Source organism: Dermacentor andersoni, chromosome 3 (genome assembly GCF_023375885.2).
Source record: "Dermacentor andersoni chromosome 3, qqDerAnde1_hic_scaffold, whole genome shotgun sequence".
Lineage (NCBI taxonomy): Eukaryota > Metazoa > Arthropoda > Arachnida > Ixodida > Ixodidae > Dermacentor > Dermacentor andersoni.
The window spans coordinates 56697655-56721873 of NC_092816.1; the positions used below are offsets into that span (position 1 = coordinate 56697655).

The 24219-nt window shown below is 50.0% G+C and overlaps 1 protein-coding gene and 1 long non-coding RNA gene across 2 annotated transcripts; both read right to left on the minus strand.

Moving 5' to 3' along the window:
• Window positions 1-2834: 2834 nt before the first annotated feature.
• Window positions 2835-10549, minus strand: LOC126547651 (uncharacterized). The gene is made up of 4 exons (XM_050195591.3): window positions 10086-10549; window positions 7803-9270; window positions 4627-4869; window positions 2835-3107 (listed from the first exon to the last, which is right to left on the minus strand). Exons 1-4 carry the CDS (start codon window positions 10370-10372, stop codon window positions 2940-2942), a joined length of 2166 nt encoding a protein of 721 aa, XP_050051548.2. The 5' UTR covers window positions 10373-10549; the 3' UTR covers window positions 2835-2939.
• A 6126-nt stretch (window positions 10550-16675) lies between these two features.
• Window positions 16676-23711, minus strand: LOC129380926 (uncharacterized). Its single transcript, XR_008609149.1, has 3 exons — window positions 23597-23711; window positions 22320-22489; window positions 16676-18915 (listed from the first exon to the last, which is right to left on the minus strand). It is a non-coding gene; the product is annotated as an uncharacterized lncRNA (long non-coding RNA).
• Window positions 23712-24219: the final 508 nt, after the last annotated feature.

Genomic DNA, 24219 nt, shown 5'->3' on the forward strand with positions numbered 1-24219 from the left:
AGCGCGTGACGCCTCAAGCGATGCCTATGGGCTATTTCGTGATAAGACTTGCAGGGTTCTTCGCGTCTCTCCTTTTCGTTCACGCCGTCCGCATCCGCGGACGAGGCTCGGCGCGCGAGATCTCGAGCCAAACTGTGAGCCGACGCGTTGCCGGGCACAGCCGCGTGAGCGGGGGTTCACACGAGGGTTTTCAAGCCGCTTAGGGGGCGCCGCGTGAGGACATGGTACGCCTGTGTGGAAATTCTACCGCAGACGAAGTTGCCGATGGCCTGCTTGCTGTCGCTGATGACGGCATTCGCTTCCGCATGCATTGCCGTGGCAGTCGCGGTTTCCTCCGCTTCCACCACTTGGCCAGCCGTGATTGTTGTCTGTTCTATCAATCCTCCGTTGTGATCCGCTACCTTGATGTCTTCGATTGCCTTAAAACCACAATTTAGAACGACCGACATGTTTCAAACGAGCGCCGCAAAAGCATGCCTCCGTAGTAGTGGCCGCCTCGGTGTTTCGTAGAACTGACACGGTGGCGCTGATGGCTGAGCCGATCGCTTTTTTTTACCTGTTTTAGCCAGGTAGGACATTAGGCAGTATATAGCAAGAGGTTCGTGGCGCAACCCACCGGCATGTTCCAAAGGGGACGCTCATAACATCCATCCATCAATCCATCCATCCATGCATCCATCCATCCATCCATCCATCCATCCCATCGCTGCGCCGCCTGACCATTGAAGGTATAGCCTGTATCATCGCCACATGTGGAAGGCTTTGGATGTCACTTGTGGGCGCGCTCCTTATAAGCTATAATTTCACAGAATTGTGCAAATCGGCAGGATCGCGAAAATTATGCCTGCTATACTACCATCAGTTGCACTTTGTTCCTCGAGGAGGCAGGACGTGGGTCGAGTGAACTCCTGAGCAACACTTCGCAATGTAGTGAACGCGGTTTAAATCATGGATCCGGCGTCTCAAAGAGGTGCAACGGAACGTTAACGCAATTCTCTCGCATTTAGTGCTAAATCGCAGCTGAATTTTTTTCAGCTGCGATTTCAGCTGCGCTCCTGTCAATCTGTGTGCGTGTATTCGAAGTTTATATGCTCATCAGTGTCTACGAGTTGAGGTTAACGCAATGCGTGTGGTTCGGGTGATATGTACGCGCGCATATGAGTGACATTTTTTTTATTGACAGAGAATAAATCAAATACAAGAAGCAGAGGTAATGTTCAGTTGGAGTAGGGAGCTCGACTGCATTCGGGGACGGCTCACGTCAGCGCCCTGGTTACCGGTCTTATTCGTGTAAAACTTCATACATTACACGATATCGTGAACTGTTCGCGGCGTATAAATTGAATCCGTCATCTAGACATACAACCACAGTCGGGGCGGTGTAGGGGTTGAAGGACAGACTTCGAGATGAAAAACTAACTTGGGAGTATTTATTTTACATTATATACAGAGAGGTGAGAGTCAAGTAACAGTCGTACAGTCATTACGGGCCGGCAGCAACTCGGACGCTGCGGCCCGCGGCAAGAAGTTCGAGAGAGGTGAATCAGGGAATGCTCTGGAATGCTTCTTTTAAACCCTTCGAAGACTGGAAGTCGCGTCATGTTCGGCCAATGGGAGAGCCCGCTCCGATGACGCCACCTTCGGCCAATGGTAGGCACCCGTGCGGTGATGTCACACCCGGCGGCTCCCCGCTGTCTTGCCTTGCTGTGGTGCAATGCGCTCTTCAAAGGCGGAGAAGGGGGACGCTTGGGCCTTCCCGGTACATCACAGCCGTCCGGTTGTCACGGCGCATTACCGCCGTCAGGCCGTCCCGGCACAATACCGCCGTCTTGGTTTGGCACCCACTTTACTTTGAACAGTGCCGGGCTATCCCCTCGCTTTCTGGAAGAGTCAAGCAGAGAATAGCTACCGGCGGCGTACGAACTTGTTTGCACGTGAACTTGTGACCTTCAACTTGTTTGCACGTGCGCTTCTCTGGAATGTGCTTTCCGTGTTTCTGCATTCCTTAGCAGTGGCGCGATTCGATGTGGTCTGGGGTACTCGAAGTAGGCACAGGAAACAGCCCCATATCTAACAGCGGGTGTTCGCGGACTATGAAGCCAAACGACGACGGCTTATGACAGCCTTATTTTACAGTGGTTAGAATCTCGTTGGTTATTCTCTTGACGTACGCAGCTTCTCCAACCTGGGGGAAAGAGAGCTGAGAGAGAGTGAAAGCAGAGTATTAAAATAGCATCGCCCAGCGTAGCGACGCGGCAAAGGTGGGTGAAGCATAGAAAGAAAGGAGGATCGCTGCACATGCGAGTGAGTGACGCGGCCCGGAAGCGTGCCCTCTCCTGTGGCGCGCGAGGCTGTGGGATCAGGCGAGGGAGGAGGAACGTTCTTCTCCGGCGGCTGCTAAGGCGCCTCGACGTCCTCCTCGCCCACCGCTCCGTACTGAGTGGAGACAACCGCGGCGTCTACCACGGCATTCGCCACGCGAATCGCCGATGCTGTAGTAGACGCCTTTGGCAGATGCCGTAGGGACGCGTTGCCGGCGCTGCTGTGTCGTGTGTGCGGTTTGGCACTACTTTACTGGCCTTCCCCCAGTTCCGCTGGTCTCTGGTGTTTGCAATAGCAGAGCCACGCATAGATTTATAACAATATTTAACTAGGTTTGACCATAGTATGACGTCTTTCTCTGCTTGATATTGCGGAAGAAAACGTAAAAAGAAATTACAGAAAACAAGCGCCAGAAGCAGTTGCAGAGACCCACTTTTGAGATGGAATGAAAACCACTTCCCCGCAGCCAGGAAAAAAAAAGCAAGAAAGAAAAAGAAGAGCCGACACTAGTATCTCATGACTCATAACAGAACTGTAATAATACTGTATGCCTGTATTTGCATAACGCAACATCAAAATTCGCTAAATAAACATGACTTCGCGTCTGTATAGGCGGTTCAGAAGACGCTGCACTTGTGCGTCGGGTTGAGCACGGTCTCTGGCGAGCAGTCGAAGGCCTGAGAGAAGCGTGGCACATGACGCAGCACGTCACTGCAGGGGTCTCCCTCGACTCCGGGCTCCTCCCGACCCGGGCACTTGACGAAGCACCACGTGATCAGCAGCACCTGCGCGGACGTGCGTTTTCCCAAGCTCGTTAGCAGAGCTGCGTGTGCGAGAGAAACCCCCAACGAGTTCAGCTATAAGCAAAGACTCTCAATCAGTCGATAGACTGCCAAACACAATATCTCAAAGCCCCTCTCGGCTGCGCTTCCTAGACGGAAAAGGTTTGCGTATTTTTTCGTCCAAGCAGGGAGGGAAGTCGAAGAGGGGGGGGGGGGACTACGCCCATGATGTCGCGATATGTCACCATTGTTATATAGGTAGTGTCCCAATCCACGCCCCAGCGATGGCTCCCACCCAATCAAAGAAACTAGTCTCGAAGCCTATGCTTACAGCTGGTGAACCGAATTCGCCCAGCAGCCAAGAGCACAGGAGCCCTAGGGGCTGCTCCCGCTGCGACAAAAATACGCGCTTCAACCGCTCTCGATTAAGCTTACTTACTCACGGCTACTACTACTACTACTCCTGCTACTACTACTACTACTACTACTACTAATAATAATAATAATAATAATACTGCCACTACTTGCTGATTAAACGCGGGCAAAACATTCGCCGAGTACTGGTTTCCGGTCTTATTCGTGTAAAACTTCATACATTACACGATATCGTGAACTGTTCGCGGCATACAATTTGAATCCGTCATCTAGACATACCACCACTGTCGGGGTGGGTGTTCGCGGACTATGAAGCCTAACGACGACGGCTTATGGCAGCCTTATTTTACAGTGGAGCTGTTAGAATCTCGTTGGTTATTCTCTTGACGTGCGCAGCTTCTCGTACGCATAAAAGACACACGAAAGCTGCCAGGTTGAGTATTTGATTACCACTGTTTCTTGAGCGGGATCCGTGACTACGAGGTCACGGATCCCGTTCAAGAAACAGAGGTAATCAAATTTAACCCCGCTCCTCCCCTCTGCGGCCGCATCGTCCGTAGCCTTGGCACAGAAGTCACGGAAAGCTGGCGCGGAAACTTCAAATTGCTGCCACCCCTTTCGTTGTTGCACAAGTCTCACACACACACACACACACACACACACACACACACACACACACACACACACACACACACACACACACACACACACACACACACACACACACACACACACACACACACACATATATATATATATATATATATCAACAGATCCTTGTTGAAATTGTCTATGTAAAGGACACAAACAATTTTTATATGTGTAAGGGTTCCGATAAATCTTAGCTCAACCCATATAACCTAAGTTCTTAGGCTGAGGGAGCCGTGCGAGTACGGAGATAGGCTCGCCAATGCATTCCTGCTCCATGGTGTGCGCCTTGTTATTCGTAGATTGCAGTGGGCCCTCTCCAGCATTGTAGTTATATGGGTCCGATGGCGTGTCTGTGAAAAATGGCGCACTTCTAACGAATGAATAAGTAAAACTTTTATTCGGAGGACAGATCGCTCTATGTGGCCTGGATAGGGCACGGGGGCTGCAGTGCGGGTTTATTGCGGCTAATAAAGGAATCACTGAGGAAATTCCGCACCTGGATAGCCGACAACTGCGGCGTCACCAGCCACCGGTCGTCCTCACCGCGAGCGGACCGTACGAAGGCGTCCAAAACGGCCTCCACCGAGGCCAGCTCGGCCATGAGCAAGTCCGGAGATGCCGGGCTGGCCGGCGACGTGGACGAGAACTTGAGGCACGTTCGCGACTCGTTCAGCGCCGCCTCGGCGTCCGGCAGGTGGCGGTAGAAGCGGAAAGCCAGCTCGGCCGAGGCGACGCCCACCTGAAGATAGGTCGCACGATTGGGCCCGTGAGTTGTAGCTCTGACAAGAAAAGTTTCGGCGCACCAAACCGTCTCAGCGGGGCGCTGAATCGCCTTCGTTTGAATATTGAGCGACGTGGTGGAATAAGTGCGACTGCTCAAGAGGCATATGCATTCGTGAACGGAATAATTGTAAAGGGTTTAGTAAGAACGGAGATCAAAAACAGCACAAATAGTGCCCCTCATTCCGCCCTCAACTCATCGATGCCCCTCAGCTGGGTCTAACGTTGGCTGGGACAGCGACGACAGAGCGTCACGCTTTGCCACGATCGGAGTCCGGCCGTGGCCGAGTGTAATTTGTCTTCCATCTGCGTTGTGCTTTTGCTCGCCGATTCATAGCCATACGCGATCACCCAATGGCGCCGTACTGCATGTAACGACGTCGCTGACGCCGCATACTGCGGAAAAAGTTAGGTCTGGCCCTCGAAATCTGCAGGAGAGGGAGATCGAGAGAGAGAGCGCAATCTACTACGGTAGACTGTGACTTGTTCCCTGATGCATGCAGCGGAATATTATTTCATTGCCTCGCATGTTTTACCGCAGTATTGTCTACAGATCCGGAACAGTTCTCTCGCCGTTTTCAGAAAGCGTTTCAGCGCCGCCTCAAGTGTAGAACGAAGTAGGGGCTGGCTACTCCGCGGTGCGGCAGTGACTGCAGCATTCTTTGGTATTTAGTATTCAACTCCCCTTTCGCAAATTCTCACACCCCACCGATTGGAGTCACGGAGATCGCGTTGTCCCACACGATTTAAGCCGTAGTAATCGGCCCAGCACGTGATCGTCTCGTGCTGGGCCGATGGCCAATTTTTTTGTAAAAGTTCTCCTGGATCTCAGTGAAGTTCAAAACAAATTACACTTAAAGACCCGTTTCGTTCATAGCAAACGATTTTTATACCAGCCCGCGCAGGCAAATATATTGAACGAAACGGCATCTGAGCCAAGTGTTCGATTATTTCACACATCGATTCTAGGCGTTCTTGCGATTCCGTCTGTGAATGTGAAGAACGTCTTGTTTACGGCGACGCTGGCGATTATTTACCCTATATCGCCGAAGATAATAAAACAGTAACAACTGTTCAGCTCTATTACGATATCGTATGTTCAAAATTTCTTTCTACAGCTTTGCCGCCTCCGTCCGATCTTCGATCTCTGCAAATATAACATTAAAAGAATCTTCACTTGTAGGTGAGTAGAAGTAGAAGTACCTGTTTAAAACTTTGCAAGTAAGTTCTTTAAAAGGTGTCTAGTCATAGTCTGTAGCCGGTAATTAACAAAGTAACAGTAATGAATCTTGGAAGTACGGGAGGGCGGATCTGGCTGAACAAAATCTCGGTTAACTGCTGGCGGCACCGGAGGTTGTTTCCGTAAACTTACAAAAAATCCTCATGTGGAGAACAGAGATATGGAAGTGAAATTCTGCAGAGTAAGTATATCATAGCTGCAAAGAATTTCGCTAGAGCACGCGAGCGTGCCACGGCAGCTGGTTGAGGGCCCTCTCGTAGAGTCCTAATGCAAGCTTGTGGCAAACCTGAGTGGTGTCTTGTGACGACTCCAAAAGACTCCGACACCATGCAGCTAAAGGTTGCATGGTGTGTGTGTATATATATATATATATATATATATATATATATATATATATATATATATATATATATATACATATATATATATATATATATACTATAGGTGAAAGGGTCAGTATTACCAAAGTGTATGACTAGGCATGCTTAGAACATCATCGTAGCGTCTCTGCGTGAAGTTTTATTTGCTCATTGCACTTTTCTTTTTCGGAGGAAAGGGGGTTCTGTCACTAAATTGAATTGGGAGTTTTACGTGCCAAGACCACGATTTGATTACGAGGCACGCTGTAGTAGGGGACTCCGGATTAATGTCTACCACCAGAGGATCTTTAACGTTCCCCTATGCACGGTACACGGGCGTTATTGCATTTGGCGTCCATCGAAATGCAGCCGCCGCGGCCGGGATTCGATACGCCACCTCGTGCTTAAGCGCAACGACATGGACACTAAGCCATCGCAGCGGATAGGAAGGGGGGGAGGTCTGTCATTGTCTGCGTCGGCATTGCATTGGTGTTCGTCTTCTCTTTTGGAAAATTTCTTGATATCAAAGAACGTGCTCTGGATCACACCGCGCCAGCGGAGCGGCAGTCGTTCGCTTGCACTTTCGCAACAGCCCCAACAGTGCGAGCCGTCTACTTTCCCAACAGCCCTTTACCGTTACTGTTACTTTACTGTTACGGCTCAGACTAACAGTCTGAACTGTAACAGTCCGAGCTGTGCACTTTCGCAACAGCCCTGTACGCACGCAAACCGCCAGAACTTAGCGTGTAGCAGCTCGCTGTAGAAAGAAAGCAATGGAATTACTGCGGGTCATCCGTTTGCAAGAGTTCCTGAACAGTCTTAAGAAACGAATAAAACGACGGGACAAGTCTAAAGCGAGTCGGAGAGAGTGTGAGAGAGGTGCGTCAGCATTACGTCGCACCTCTTTCAGGCCCCAGATCCACGATTTAAACCGCGTTCGCCACACATTGCGAAGTGTTGTTCACGAGCTCACTCGACACACGCCCTGCTTCTTCGAGGAGTGAAATGAAACTGACGGTGGTGTGGAGCAGATCGTGCGTCGAGCCTTTGTTGCAATATGTATATATAATGCGTTAGCATTAGGAGTGTCAGACGAAAAAAGTGTACGCATGGTAAGTGCGGGAAGCCGGCATCCCACACTTCGCACACTTTTTTTTCCCTCTGACAATCCGAGTCAATTTTCGTTAACTTTGAGTCTCCACTTTTGCATCTACTTTTCACACATTTCACGGCTTTCACAAACCCGCCCAGCGTCCACTTCGTTAAGACGTCGCACGATATGCGCCGACGTACCTGCGCGCCCAGCCCCCCGTACTTGACGGCGGCCGTGATGCCGTCGTCGTAGAACGGCAGCACGAGCGTGAACGGCGACAGCACGAAGTCGCTCTCGGTCTCGTTGAGCGTGTAGAACATGCAGTCCTGGAAGGGGCGAGCCGACAGCGACTTCCGCGGGGCCACGTATCCCGGACTACGCGTCATCGACCACAGCGCCAGCCAGTTGGTGACCAGCGAGTCGCCCACCTCCGGCGGCAGCGCGACCTCCTCGGTCGACGAGTCCGTGGGCATGTCCACGAGCCGCAGCGCAGGGTCCACCGTCTGCCAGCGGCTGGCGAACGACGTGTTGGCCGCGAAGGGCCTAGAGGACGAGGACGACGACAGGCGCCGCACGAAGGCCCCGCGCACGTCACGGACGAGGCTGTGCACGTTGATGTTGGTGTTGGGCCGCACGACGACGTCCGAGTCGTACAGGGCGAAGACGAGGTCTCCCACGAACGTGTAAGTCATGGCGAAGCAAGCGCGGCCGTAGTTGAGCAGTGCCTTGCCCCGGTCGGCGCCGTAGTGGTTGAGTATGAGCTCCAGGTTGGCGAACAGCGCGGCGTAGCGCGCCGCGCACCAGGACACGTAGAGGTGCGTGTCTTGCTCGCCGTACTTGCGTCGCAGCTCGAGAAACGCGCGCAGGAACGCCGCGTTCGTCGACCTGATCCGGATGCCGCGGTGGCCCGCCACGGCCCAGTGTCGCACCACGGCCGCGGTCCACTCACTGCGGTTGACGAGTCGCTCGTCGTCGGCCTCGAGAGGCGTCGGCTCGAGGTGCGACGCGCCCCGGTAGGCCCTGCGCAGCGGAGGCAGCATCCTGTCCTCCACGGCCCTCATCTGTTCGTACGTCACGCCGCCTTCGCGCTCCCGTCCGTCGTCCGACTCAAAGTGGGCGCGGAGAACGTCGAAGAAATGGCGGGACTCGTTGGCGGTGCGGAGACTGGCCTGCCTGCCCAGCATCCGGGGAAAGGTGTGCGCTTCGCGCACGATGACGGTCGTTCGCCAAGCGTCGCTGGCGCGCTCTCCGCCGGCAGGGTCGTCGTCGTTGGCGCGGATCGAGACGATGGCGGGCCAGTGCAGCACCTCGGACAGGTAGAGCACGGTGCGCAGCACGTCGGGCGTCCCGGACCTGAGGGGCCAAAAGACGCCGGCCTGGGCCAGGGCCTTCTTGACGTGCGGCATCTCGTTCCTGCCGTCTCGCACCACAGCGTCGCAGCTGCGGTAGAGCGTCGCTATGCGCTCGCGGTCCGTGCGACCTCGGCGGCCGCTTCGGGCGCCGCCGCCCTGGTCGGTCGGGGTTCCGGCGGCGGCCACGGCGTTGCGCGTGAGTCGAGAGAGTCGCTCGAGCGCCGACATGAAGATCTCGGTGCGCACCGAGTGCGCGTGTTGCTGCTGCCAGCCGTCGCAGACGAAGCGGGTGAAGCTGTAGCACGGGTTGAAGGACCTGCGATCCAACGGGAAATTTGGTCGTCCTTGTCGGGAATGCTCTGGAAGAACGCACACACATCTATATACTGGGCGACAGTCAAAGAATTCAGCACCAGCCTCGGCCAGGCCACAAAAAGCGCTGCACCTGCGCTCACTGCCTCCGTCCGCGCTCCGAAACGTAGTGCCCTACTGATGCCAGTATATAGCGAAAGAATTTCGCCTGAACTGGGACATCGCGGAGGTTAGCGAGCGCAATGGGCAGACGCGCATCTATACAAATGCTCTTCGAATTCGACAGGGACGTATTTGCCATTACATCTTCAGGTTGTTGCTTAGAATAAACTTGTGATAGGTTTTCTCTAGATACTAAGTGGGCTATAGTTCTGGTTTACACAAAAGAGTGAGGAACTGAAACTGACGAAATGTGCAGAACGTACACGGTGTCACGAACCTATATTCAGGTTCTGTGCGGTGCATTCCGTTCGTGGCCTTTCATTTCCTGAATGCGGAAACATAGCAATAAATTGAGCTAGTCAAAACCAGCGTAAACACAGTCAGCTATAGACGCGTGTCCAGTGGCGTAGCAACGGTGGGGGCCGGGGGGCCGTGGGCCCCGGGTGCACGGGGCCAGTAGAGGGGGGGGGGGTGTCATATACGTCTGAAGACAACCGAAAATTGTCGATATCCTCGCCTTCCTCGACTACACCCGGGGGGGGGGGGGGGAGGAGTGACAGAAGAGCTATCGGCCCCGGGTGCCAGACGACCTAGCTACGCCACTGTGCGTGTCCCATGACCCGACAACAACAGACGCAGACACGCCGAGGCACCTACCTGTTCATGGACTCCTGCAGCCTCCTGGCGAAGAGTCCGCAGGCGTACGAGCGGCACGGCTCGGTGCGCGTGCTGATGAGCGCGAACACGATGGACAGGAGCAGCGCCGAGCCCAGCACCACGGCCGCGATGCCCAGCGACGGCAGCAGCAGCATGCGGCGCGCCGACGACGGCGCTTCCTCGGTGGCCGCCGCCACCGACTGCAGGGCCAGCAGCTGCGGTCGAACCTGCGCGCCATGTGCAATCGCGAGGAGGGGTCGACCACGTGAGGCTCGGTCATGCTTCATGCAAAGCGAGCTTGTTGGTTCATACTACACGTCGCTCCTCATAGGCATTGCGCGAAGAACGGGACTAGAATATAGACAAACAGGAGAGTTCGTGTTCGTCTAGTCTATATACAGGGTGCTTTTTTTTTTGAAGCTGCACAAAATTTTTGCAAGATTGCATGCCTATGGCAGATAGCACAATTCTAACCCTTGATCTAAATTAATCGATGGGGCGGCCATTGCTTCTACGGGAAATCAAAATGTTCAATCGAATGATTGACGTAATTACGCTAAGTAACTCTCCAATTAATCATTTTACGCCACGTATTTCAACCTACGAGTCATAGCCACTGAGTTCGGAGGGCGTATCCACTTGGAACGAATTCTCTGGACGGCACCAGTTCCGAGATATTTATTATTGCGAAGCAATACTACTTTAGGTCGCACTTCAGCCCGTTCCGTGGCGAGGCGGTGGTAGGCACCATTGACCTTTAGCGTGACCTCGCTGCGTGACGTCACACCACGTGACCTAGAGTGACGTCACACCAGCTGTGTAAAAACGGGGTCCCATCTCACGCCGTCGCGAGGTGAGGCGGTAGCCACCAACGGCGGCCTAACTCCCGCTCCTCTCACCAGTGGCGCTACTATTGCTTCGCAATCACCAGGCTTAACCAAGCTACGCCACGGCCGCTTATTTTCAGTGTCCGTCGAAATGCATTGGCGTTCCAGTTATTCTAAGCAACCGCTGTTTTCTGCATTGAAGCAAGAAATTAAGTGGTACGCCAATGCATTTTGACGGACACTTTGAAAATTGATATCTCGGAACTGGTGCTGTCCTGAGAATTCGTTCCAAGTGGATACGCCGTGCGGACGCAGCGGCTATAATTAGTAGATTGAAATATGTGCCGTAAAGTAAGTAGTTAAATAGTTAATTAGCGTAATTACGCTACTTATTCGTTTGAACAATTCGATTTCCCATAGAAGTAATGGCCGCCTCATCGAGTAATTTAAATCAAGGGTTAGGACTGTGCTATCTCCCATAGGCAATCTAAGTAGCTAAAAAAAAACACTATACTATTGTTTTTTCTGCAGTTCCCAAGTAGTCACATTATACCTCACTTTAGGATATGGCTAGCGTGTAAGTAAGCACGATTTTGCGGGCTACATATTAGTTTATATATTAGTTTGCTGGCTACTTATTAGTTTATATGCTAAGGCAGCAGTACAGGGCAGACAAAGGCTACACAAGCCTTGTGAGTCAGTTTCACGGTCCTGCGTCGTTTGTCTTTCCTGCGCTGCTGCCTAAGTGGTACATGCTGGAACTAAACTTTGCTATATAAAGCCATCCACAGTATATAGGCAGGCAAACGGCGTGGAAAGGGCACGACCTCTCTCCCCTCCCCCACCAAGGAACACCAAAATAAAACGAAGTTCACAGGAAAATGGAACCCCGAAGTAATCATAACAGTGGTCGAACAACTGGAGCCACCCAATTGACAAGGTCCCTTGTCGAAAAGTTCGCTCCAACGACATTCCTTATTCGACCAGTTATATTCACTTCAAGCGCACTAAAACAGACATGTAGACACAGTGCCACAGCAGCTTTTCTTTTCTGCGCAAGTTGCCAGTCGTGGATTCGCTATTGGGGGTTGCCCAAGTAATTATACAAGAACGTGCTACAGATCATCGAAGGAAGAGAGCACATCCTCACTGGACGGTTGCGTACAATTAAGCTGCCGCTGTCCCGCTGTCCGCAGTACTTTTGAGCAGGCACTCACGCTGACTGACGACAGTCCGTGGATGACATTACGGCGACGATGACCACGAAGTTCTCATTAGAAACATCTCTACTGGGTGGTTTTTCCAGTGTAAAACTGGTTATTAAATCTTTCCTGTGGCAGATGGCGGAATTCCGTCGCATCAACTGGATCACTTGAACAGGCGGACACCACTTGCGCGACTATATCGCAGCGCGATGCTAGCTGATAATGGCTAAATTACCTTGCGATTAGTCTCTTTACTGCACAAGTGTTAAGTGGGAACTTCAAACCGAACAGTAATGAAAACATATTCATTTACCGGAAATTCCGTGCTTAGCCCCACTTTTCGACGAATGCCATCGCTACTGTTCGACAATTAGAAAGAAAATTAACTCTTCAAATTTGTTGACAGGTTAAACTGCCGTTCCAGTTAATACCCCTTAGTACAGCTGGAAAGTGAGGCGCTGATAGGCGTCAACTGGATGAGTGCTAGCAGTCGTCATAATACCTCGATGTGGCGCCATGAAGTCACTTGCATCTTATGTTAAAGCGGGTTGCGCGGTGACTGACAATACGTTCTGCCCCATTCTCACTCAGTGCCGTTCCTGTCCCCTCAGAGTGCAGTCTGGACTGGTACACCATGCAGATCGTTCGGCCCGCGCACACAGAGTTCCCCACAAAAAATGAGAAATAACTCTGGCGCTATAGAGTACGTCTTTGTGGGAGCTCCAGGCATGCATGGCGGTTCTGCCAGCGTGAAAGTGATGGCTATAACACACGCCTACGCTCCGTCCTTTTGGCTTCGCCAAGCTTTGCGACTTTGCAAATCGGCGACACAAAAAAAAAAAAAAAACAGAATAATGATCAGTGAAACGACGCACAATGGTAACGTATATGTATACCACCGGGGTTTTATTGCCTTCTGGGTTTAGAAAAATAGGACTGGCGTCGGAAGTCAGGCCCAGCAAAGACAGAACTGGCGTACTAACTATAAAGCCACAAGCACGTCTATAAAGGTGCAAACACGAATATCAGGCAGATCCATTACTCCAACGGTACAGTCGAACGACTGCGGTGCCAGAGATCTCTCTACAGTGTAGTATTTGTATAGGAAACTATATGCTCCCTGCGTCCCGTCTGCGCTGGAACGCCGTGCAAGCCGTTAGGCCTAGCCCGGTAGACTCGACGACATCTCAGTATAGTCCGCAGAGAAAGAAAGCAGCCTCGCGCGTCGCGTACCTGAGCGCTGTAGCCGCTCGTCTCCATGACGGTACGCAGCCCCTGGGAGGTTTCTCGGATTGCAGAGATGCAAAATCAGAGAAGAAAATGATGTCAGCCAGTCGCAGCTCTCGGGTTTGAGCAGGTTCACGCGCGACCTCTCCTTCTTCTTGTGCTCGAGCTCCTTCCTGTTATTTTTTCTTCTTTTGCTTCCAGAGTAAAATAGAAGATAAAGGCGACGCATTAGCAAAAAGGTTAAGCCTTGAATTCGTTGATCAGCGACGGAAAAGTTAAACCTTTCCGACGCAGCTGTTAATATTAAACGGAAATAATTCTAGAAAATTATTCATTAGAGCGCATTATTAGCAACAACGCGATACGTTGGGACCGAGATGGGCGAAAGGACGGCAGAAACTTCGCTTGTAGCAGTAGTAGTAATAGTAGTAGTAACAGCTAGCAGTAGCGGTCGTAAGAAGCAGTTAGTAGTACAGCAGCAATAGTAGTAGTAGTAGTAGTAGTAGTAGTAGTAGTAGTAGTAGTTTTTGTTGTTGTAGAGTTTATTGCCTTCACTAGAGCGTTTTGGACATACGGCGTTCCCGCCTTACCGGTACCAGTGCCTGCCGCAGCGGCGAAAGACAGATTTCTAATTGTAAAGTTCCAAGGAACTTCCCTTTAAATGTAGACATTTTTCATTTCCCACTACCGGAGGTGATAGCCGAGTAGTCCCCTGAACGAAGCACAAAACCGAGCAAACATTGGCCCAACAAAGGACAACGCTGGCCCAGCTGTCACTGCTATATACTGTATAGTGTTCCTGTATATGCTCCCGCAGGGAGCAGAGCTGCGCTTAACTTTTCCGACGCCGCTCCCAGCGCTATCACGTGGTGCAAGATGACGTCAAATGTTGAACTGCGCCGCTGCGAAGTCAATTTTACGGGCGCCACGCCGACTCGTTTCCGTCACTCAACCAGCGGACCGCCAAGCGAATACGTTGCATTCATCGGCTCCGGGCTGTAGGCACAGTATTCGAGTGTATAAAGTCAAGGACCTTGCTGAACTGATACGAAACACATCACATTCACGCGTGCGTGCCAGTATGACGGCGTGCAGCGCAGCAAAGCGCACAAACCGCACGGCAAAGCTTCTTACGCGGTGCCGTGTGGATGGATAGACGTGGGCCGGCGTTGTAGCCATGGCTGTAGCCATACGCTGTAGCCATGGCTATAGCGTATGGGTTGAGACGGGCCGGCTCTTAAAGGGACCAGGATATGCGAGGTTCGTTCGCCTAGCGTACAGCAGAAAGAATCGGCGACGCCGATCCGGAGAGACCTAGCTCAGCCTCGAAAAAGCGTCACCGTCGTTACTGCGGCGCCGTGGGCTGCCATGAACAAGAAGGCCCGACTCCCAACATCAGAGTCTACCGTTTTCCTTCAAGGCCTCGCGAAGCGGACCGCCGGGCGCGCTGCTGCAGTTCGTCGCGCTGGGTAAGCGAAGCTTCGCGCCATGCTGACTGCTTCGCCTGTCTTGAAGCTTGCTTGATTATATGCGTTCTAAAATTCGGTCTTTTGCACCGACATAGCTGCAGGCATGTCTGGTGATTCACGATTCGAGACCCGGCCACAGCGACAATTAACAGTTCGACCGGTACTAGGTGGTGAAGTGACCAGGTGTGTGCAAATGATCACAAATGGTCGGGCTGATTCGGTGACAATTCACTACCCCACTACGAGCAACACGTACAGGTTAGAGAGTTAAATGTGCTCATCCTTGACCTCAAGCCGGCACGTTGAGGCAGCACGGCAAGGTAGTATTGATTGCAGCACATCGATGTTCGAGCGCTGTCGTTAAAAGTTTCATCTAGCGAGAAGCGCACCAGCTCGCGCTGCAGCGCGATTCGCACGTACGTTACTGCGAGCTCACTTTATCATTCTCTCGTGGTGGCCGGGGGTGGGCTGCGGGGAGCTGCGAAAGGACGAAATTTTCGGAGTAATTATCGGAAAGCTTTCCTGTTCACTGTGGGTGCGGTCCGGGCAACGGGCCAGAACGCTTTCTGCAGACGTGAGTCGACGAATCGTGGTGCCCACAGGTAGCGATGACGACCAGGTGGGCAGCAAAAATGTCCCCGATGATTCACCTTGCAGAGCTTCTGCAAAACTCAGCCTCGTGATCGACACGGTGCTGCTGGTTAAACATGATCCGAAATGCGGGAGAGGCGCGCCGTGGGTGGGCCCGCAACGTTGTGCCGGGCACCTCGCATTCTTGGAACGCCTGGGTTATGGAAGCACTTAGCATAGCGTTACCAGCATAGCCGCTAAACAGGAGATAATCTGCGCCGGCAAACTCGAAGCCAGCGGGAGCAACGCAGGAGTCCGATAGGCGCAAACCTCCACGCCGGTCTCCGTCTGTTAATGGCGTCACGAGTGGTTTCTGCCCAAATTGCGTCAGACCCGACTCTGCAAACCTTTCCCTACCTTTCTCGCTCACCAAGATGAACCTGTACGCCTCCTTTAAGCCGAAAGTGATGCACTGTTCTTGCCAATTTGTTCGTGTAGCAACAGCGACATGACAATCAAAAACAATTTGGAGGTGAGGCGGGAATGCCCCCATCACGTCCCCCTTGGGGCCGCTGCTGACTACACCTTTATTTTACGAAGAGGAGGTCCCCATAGTGTCCTATATTATGGGACCTCCTCCTGCATAGTCCTTCATAAAGACGCCTAATAAGCTTGCTGCTGCAAAACAATCCTAATCTTCATGTTTGCTGCTGAGTCTGTTCTTAAAGCACAGTCACGTGTCAGTGCAAAAATAACGTGGGAAATGATTTCCTCCCATAATTATGCAAACCCATTGTGGGGGCTGAGAAGCAAGATGGCAGGTTGGGTTAATTGGTTGAAGTTCATGATGTACTGATCTTGAAGCACGCCAGCAAACACACAAAAGAGAACAAAAAGTAGACAGAAGGTGTCCTGCCAGCTTTCTGTTCTGTTTTGCGTGTAGGCAGGTGTGCTTCAATATCCGTCCATTGCATATAATGCTGGATAAGAACTGGGTGGTGGTATGAAAACAAAAATGATAAATGGAAATATTTTCTTTCTTTTATGGGGTTTTACGTGCCGCAACCACTTTCTGATTATGAGGCACGCCGTAGTGGAAGGACTCCGGAAATTGCGACCACCTGGGATTCTTTAACGTGCACCTAAATCTAAGTACACGGGTGTTTTCGCATTTTGCCGCTATCGAAATGCGGCCGCAGTAGCCGGGATTCGATCCCGCGACCTCGTGCTCAACAGCCAAACACCATAGCCACTGAGCAACCATGGCGGGTGATAAATGGAAATACAAAAGAAACGAATCAATGTAAAGTGTAATACAGCAGTCAACCTCACAAAACAAAGAAAAAAGAACTAGTTTGAAAATTTTAAATACTAAAGATGACCAGGAGAATCACACACTTATTTCTTTTTTTGTTCTCCTAATTTGTCCCGTGCCAGTTTTGCACTAATCATATGATAACTTCTTTTTCATTCGCACCCACAGTCACACACTTATTTAAATCAGCGAAGCGCAGATGACCATTTCAAAGAAGAAAATAAGTGCAACGAATTAAAACAAGTAAAATCATTTAGAAAGGGCAATGGGAAAGGAATCGCAGCCGAGATCCACGACCACATCTCACCAGGACTAAAAGCCCGAGAAGGAAAGTTTTTCCATCACCAATAGTACTACTGTTGCAGCACAGGAAGTGAGTGACTCGGTGTTTTAGATGCAAAAAAGGAAATGCACTCAATCCATGATATGCCTCCCAAAAATCACATCACAGCACAATGCACAAAAGCTGTGCTGCGGTATCTGCAAGGAGATGGCTCCAGAGTATATAGTTGACATAGATGAAGAAAGCACTAGGTTAAAGAGAGCACCACTAAGTTAGGGAAACGAAAGTGCGCCAATTAACGATGTACCACCTGCACGCAACCATGCTTTACCTAGCCTCCTCCCCCCGTCCCCAAAGTATTGCTAGGTAATGCACAGTCCCCAACAAATGAAATGCAATAATGCGCATTCGCTGTACTTAGAACACACCAAATTATTGCAGCTTTTCTTATGGAAGCATTTGGGTATGCTATCAGTGTAAACTGCCCTACATCAAAAGTGATGCAATGAAAGCCAGAAGTATTTGCACCTATGCTTTGCAAAAATTTCACAGAAGGCGGCGTATATGAGTCATCAATGGAGCCTCGAACGGGTGCCTTTCTTGGTTCCAAAATATGTATGGACGCAAACACACAGCGAGCCTTACGAAACTGCTCACAAAACTCTTGAACCTGGTGCAGCAAACGTGAAGTCTCCTTAGCGGGAGCTGCTCGTTGAATAGATGCAAGCAAAGCAAATTTCTTCAAAGAGTGATTGGTTTATCAGCTTCACACTATCTCAAAAAGACACATTCCCATTTCAAAACAGCACATGCAAAGCATAAATGGACAGTGTTTAAACAAAAATGGCTCTCTCAACTTGCTGAGTCTTCACATACCCACAACTGGCACACAAAAATAAAGAGGCATCCACTGTTCTCACCTTCCTTCGATCTTCACAATAACAGGCTTTCTCTGACACCTGAACAGTACTTAATAGGGTTTGACCATGCATGCACACTATGAATGAAGCAGTCTCTCTGCACAAAGGTTCACACAGTCTTTGAAATGTGACAGCCACGCAGATAACGAATGACGTCTCTGCTCTTAGTTCCCAGGGCTACCATGGCCACTAGCACTTGTCTCTCACGTGCCCTTCACTCGCCACCAATTGTTCAGAGGGTGGTGGAAGTGACGGGCATGATACCATACACATCCAACTTTGGGTGGATTCCTGACGTGAGGAGGTCCAACTGGTTGAGATAGGCGAGGCGCTGGGCGTCGCCATCGTCCGATGGGGGCGGGGGTGGCGGCAGGTACAGTCGCGATCAATTTGAAGTTGATCGCGCGAGCATCGACTGGCGGGCCTTCCAAGCAGCATAGCGGCCGATTTCGGAACTGCGAAGATAAAAATTGCGTGGCCTTCTTCCCCTATTATGCTCTTCCAGGCTGCAACCATCACCCCCCAAGGCCAACTCGCCACATTCTTGTGTTTGTTTCCCTTTCATGGCAATGATCTGTGTGCGTCGCTTCCTCATGCATATCTTGGCTGACAATGACGCCTCTGTGCAAAAGCTCATAACGCAATCGAAATGAATTCGCAGGTTATGCCATGAACGGTGACGGGAGTGACAGCTTTTCAGGGAACACCGAAAGAGAGAGAGGGGAGCTATCTGATGTTTCCCTCTCGACCAACGGTGATGACGTAACGTGGCGCTGCTCCTAGTTATGGTCGCCGCTCGAGCGATCACCTTCAAATTGATCGCGACTGTACAGGAAGAGCACGGCCGTCGTCTGTGTGTGCTGCTTGATCATGACGTTGACGGAGTGCAGGTAGTCCTCACGCGGACCCTCAAGAAGGCCCGCCACGTGGTCCCACAGCACCACGCTGATGGTCGCCTCAATGCACAGCAGCAGCAGCAGCATGCCGCTCCCAGTGGCGCCGGTGGCGAGCAACCTGCTTACAAGAGTACAATACGAATGCGGCAGTGGTAGCTACAGGTGGTAGTTATGCGCAATGCTGGCTATTCCATCGGCACCCGCTTCAAAGAAACAGCATTTGTGTACTACACTGCCTATAGGCGAGAAATATAAGCGGATCTACAATTTCAATTTTTTGTTACTCACAACAGTACAGATTAAGAAACAATGGTGCACGAGTAAGCATAGAGGAAGTTAACTGTGACGTTTTAAGCGAACTGTACAAATTAAATAATGATAACGGACGTGAAAGTGGATAAAAAGAGAAGTTGCCGCAGGTGGGGATCAAACGTGCATCTTCAGCATACCATGTCTTGCTTTACCAATTAAGCTACCATGGCAACCATTCTCCCACCCACTTTCTTAGGTGTTTGTCTGTGTGTACAAGATTAGCCCTGGAAGTTTTAGCCAGTACCTCTTACAAATGCCTTAACCTGGTTAGACAATGCATGCCACCAACGTGTCACATCGCTCTTACACAGATATTGCAATAAACTGTATCACAAATGCCAGCTATATTTATAAAAAAATTCCAGTAGAACTTAAAGCCAACAGTGAATGCCAACCACTGAACGTTAGCTTATGGTGGTTGCCTGAATTTTGACCCCCTGGAGTTCTTTATCGTGCACCTAATATACAGTACCATGGATGTTTTTGCATTTAGCCCCTATCGAAATGCGGCTCCTGTGGCTAGGACTTGATACCGCGATCTTGTGCTTAGTAGCACAAGGCCAGACACTGGGCCACCATGGCGCGGTAGCAAGAAGAAGGTAGCCACCATGGGGCCACAGCTTCAGCCAAGCATGTTCTCAAGTCAGCATAGCATTTATTCATCCAGGAGACAAGCACAAGGATATCTCTGTGTAGTAATAGGAGTAAAGGTATGCGGTCTAGCTTGTTCAAATTTCAAATTTTTTTTTCCAAGATGCACATGTGTATTTCACGTGGATTTGTATCTACTTTTTGTTGCCCCTTGTTTTATTTGCAGAATAAACATGTCACTAGAAGCACTTGCACTCATGAATGTGCAATGTCTGCTGTGTCATGATTTGGTGTTTTATAAAATTGTGCTGTGCATATACACACATGCACACATACACAAACAAACACGTATGCAAGCACAATTACACACACAAATACAGTCGACTTCCATTACCTCGACACTGACGGGACTGACGAAATTGACGAAACTCTCCAGAGGGTCGAATCAAACATGCTGAAAAAGTACCAAAACATACCACACTGAAGCGTTTGCCAGTGTTTGCCTGATTTTAACATGCCCCTGAAAAAAACAGACGCCCGCTTTATATATGTCTCAAATAGAAAACTAACACAGAAATGACATAAAGTTCCTAACCAAAGTAGAAATTTTACGCACACCTGATTTTTTAGAAAGCAGCCAGTTTCCTAACTCATTGCTCTTTAACCCTTTAACCTAACCCTGTAACCCATTTTGCCTTTTAACAAGTGAGGGCGAGGCACTGAGCAGAGAGGATGACTTCGTTCCGGAGCTTGCACCACCAGATTCGAGCCCCGACGAAGATGACAACGAAGCTGGTCCATCAACAGGCAAACGAAAGAAACAGCGACCAACAATTTCAAAGAACAGGGGAAAAGGCAAGCGGGAAACAGTCGAGCTGTATCACGAAGTAGATGACGTACTAGAAGAGGAAGTCTGTGACAACTGGAGTACAAATGAACCGCCGATCCGTGTTGGGATTCCAAAGTCATGGGACCCTCAGTTCTCAACAAAGCCAGTGGTGCGGGCAGCCGACTGTTTTGATCTGTTCTTCGACGATGAAGTGTTGGAAATGATTTTAGAGCGCGCAAACCATGTCGGGGCACAAAAATACCCTAAGAAGTTGGCGGTGCTCACAAGTGATGAGCAGCGCGCTTATTTTGGATTGCTGCTTCTGATAAGCGTGTCACAACGACATCACTTTTATCATTACTGGAGCCGTGATTCTCTTTTCAACTGCGAAGAAATCGCCAAGGTGATGTCTTTCAAGCGATTCCAGTATGTCGTGAACTCCCTTCGTGTAAACGAAAAAAGCAAAGAAAAGGGGAGAGGATGGCTATGACAGGCTTGCTAAGCTGCGTCCCCTCATTGATAAACTGAACAAGAAATTTCAGAAAGAGTACTCGTCGTCCTCTCACCAGGCAATTGAAGAGAGCATTGTTGCTTTCAAAGGAAGATCCAGTATGAAACAGTACCTTCCAATGAAGCCCATAAAGAGGGTATAAAGTCTGGTGCAGGGCCGACTCAAAGACGGGCTATTCGCTGCAATTTCAGGTGTATGAAGGGAAGAACGCACGAAGACCGGCCAATCAAAGCCTTGGTGAGCATGTCGTACTTTCTCTGCCAGAGAACGTGCACCCTGGAACGCGGCTATTCTTTGATAACTATTTTACCTGCACTCGCCTAATGGAAACTTGCTGAGAGGAGCATCCTAGCCGCAGGGACGGTTCGCACCAACAGAAAGGACTTGCCGGAAGAATTGAAGCGAAACGACAAGCTAAAGAAGGGAGAATACCTGTGGCACTCCAACGGTCAGGTCACAGCCTATCAGTGGCGTGACACTAAAGATGTTCACCTCTTGCCGAATTTCCATGATCCGACAGTTTCGAAGTGTCACGGAAGCTGGCCAATGGCTCTTCGGTGGCTGTGATCTGCCCAAAAGCACTGACAGACTACAACATGTCGATGGGGGCCGTAGACAAATTTGACCAAAAGCGAAATGCCTACACTTTTGATAGGCGTTCCAAGAAATCCTGTGTATAGGATATTTTATTTTCTCTTCGATGCTTCTGTCGTAGATGCATTCATTCAATAATGCGCCAACAATGACATAACATACTTGTGGTTCCAGCTTGTTCTAGGACGGCAACTCATAAATGGACAAACGTTCAGGCACTACATTAACACAGGACCATTCTGGAAGAACAAGGAGGGCCGAAAGAACGGCCAAAATATGGTTGGAGTCTCGGAGAAAATTCAGTTTACAAGAAGCGCCCACAATCCACAGAAAGTACCCACAAGGCGAAGGTGCAGGTGGTGCTCCACCACAGGAAATGAGGTCCGCACAAAGTTCATGTGTGGGGTGTGCAAGGTGCCCCTGTGTGCCACTTGTTTTGGTACCTTTCACACTAAATAGGCACAAAAGTGATCTCAGCATGGTGCCTTCATGAGACAATGGGACAGTGTTGTCCCACTTCCGAGATCCACGGAATGTGCCAATGGCACATATACGTCCCACTTTCTTCTAATAAACTAGGCATGTTATAATCCTCAAATTTGTTTAGTATCATTTGTGAAGCCTTCAGGAGCTCAAAAAAGCAAAGCATTTCCCTTTTTTGCTAGAAAACGATATATGAACTCACAAAGGGCTACGCGAGCTCTTCGATAACAAGGCCCACCAGCTTCCTCAAGGTAGCAATCGGTACGCCAACTGCTGTTACGGTGAACAGCGTATCGAGCCCAACTTCCACTTGAGGTGTCCCGGCACGGGCTAGATGTTGTAGGGTTACTTCAACAGTGCCATCGGGTAGAGCTGGAAAGACAAGATTTTTTTTTCATTCGAGTGTTTTTATTCTACGGTGGTTGCTTGGGGTAGTTGGTAATTCACGGTAAAAAACGACGTACAGCGCGAAAGACAAGGATTGCAAGAGACGACATACACAGCGCAGTGTATGTAGTCTCACAGCCCTTGTCCTTCACGCTGTACGTAGTTTATCATGTTTTTATCATTAGGGTTGCCAACAACTTATCCTAGAAGGAAATGGATCAACAGTCAGTAGAGACCCGTTTAAAGGGTCCATGAACCACCTCTTGGGCTTGCTGAGAAAACACGGACCCAATAGCTGACATCAATCATGAAAGGTGTTTTGCGCGTCTTCCTACTGTTACTGTATGAAGTAAGTGAAAATATGCTTGCGAATTTATAATAATTACGTACAATTATAATTACAGCCCACGCTCGGCCGCAAGGGTGACTAAGCAAGCAGTACGGCCTTAAAAAATGGTAAAATGCCCCTTTGTACAAGTTAAAGAAATTGCAGTTCGTTACAGCCTGCAATTACGACTAAGAATAAAAAAGAAGAGCAAGTCTTCGAAAGTGTCGCACGGCCGTCATCAGCTTAGTTCCTAATGTCGCTAGCGAGTTCTATGGCAACGAAAATGCAATGTATATTAAGTGCAAGCCGTGGCACAGTTAACATTTATGGTGTAATTAGGAGCGTTGCCAATAATTGTTCGGTCCTGATTTGTTTGGATATTAGTAAGTTTTGTAGAATGTTTCCCCTGTATCTTCAGTGGACTAAACATGAAACCTTGCTTACAGTTGATTAAAATTAGGGGCAAGTTATGGACCAGGTGTAGACGAAGTTTCAAGCATGTGAAATAATTAGAGCCTCAGCAGTAGTAAATTACGTGTGCAAGGGGTCTGGAGCGTTCATGATCTAGAGCCCCACTGCAGGGCGATGCGCCCAAGACCATGAAGGCACTGGATTACCCCCATTATGAGCTCCGCTCGCTTCTATGTAGGCGCAGTTGGTCCTGCGTGTCTCTTGGTGCAGAATGTCAAACTCTTATATGGAATCGTATCATATATAGGGAATTCTATGGAATCATAGATATTGAGATACGGGGAATCACTTACCTACATCAACCGATTGATCAGCATGGCCAACAGGCTGTTTATCCTGAACACTTTGTTTAACTCTTTCTATATTCGTTATGGATAGGAGAAGTTTCATGTCGCTGATCTCCACTGCTTGGAACTGCAGAAGGAAAATTTCTTTCAGTCTTTCTGCTGTCTCAACAAGATGCCATGAGTAAATGCACAACTTAGCAATATCTAACATACATGAGCATATTAAGGAATATAATGAAATAACAAAAATTATGGCTGTTTCATTTCTGAACTAAATTTGGCGGTCGCGGAAACTGACGCTTCCAAAGCATTGCACGACCAATGAAAAGAATCATGAAGAGGCGTAGAGTAGCGTGTGTCTGTCGATACTCCCAGGGCACCTACATCACGGTGGCGTTCTTACAATTGCTAGTAGGTACAGCGGGGCGTTCCTTGTGGCGCTCAACGTTTCTGTGCAGGCGCGAGCAAGAGCGGGTGCGAGAGAGAAATTCTATCTGGGGGCCTTTGCTCCTTGAATATGTGACTCTGCCTAGGCACTAAGGAGGAGGTTTTTTGGCACATGTTGCAGAATTGTCCCCTAGACATGCCGGCATTGCGGAGTGCAGTCGAGTTTGTTTATGCTCCGCCAC

Coding starts and splice junctions, on each gene's coding strand:
- LOC126547651 (XM_050195591.3), bottom strand. CDS start 10,372: ATGAAGCATGACCGAGCCTCACGTGGTCGACCCCTCCTCGCGATTGCA. Junction 9,271..10,085: donor CTGCAGGAGTCCATGAACAG/GTAGGTGCCTCG, acceptor GTTGGATCGCAG/GTCCTTCAACCCGTGCTACA. Junction 4,870..7,802: donor ACGGGGGGCTGGGCGCGCAG/GTACGTCGGCGC, acceptor ACCTATCTTCAG/GTGGGCGTCGCCTCGGCCGA.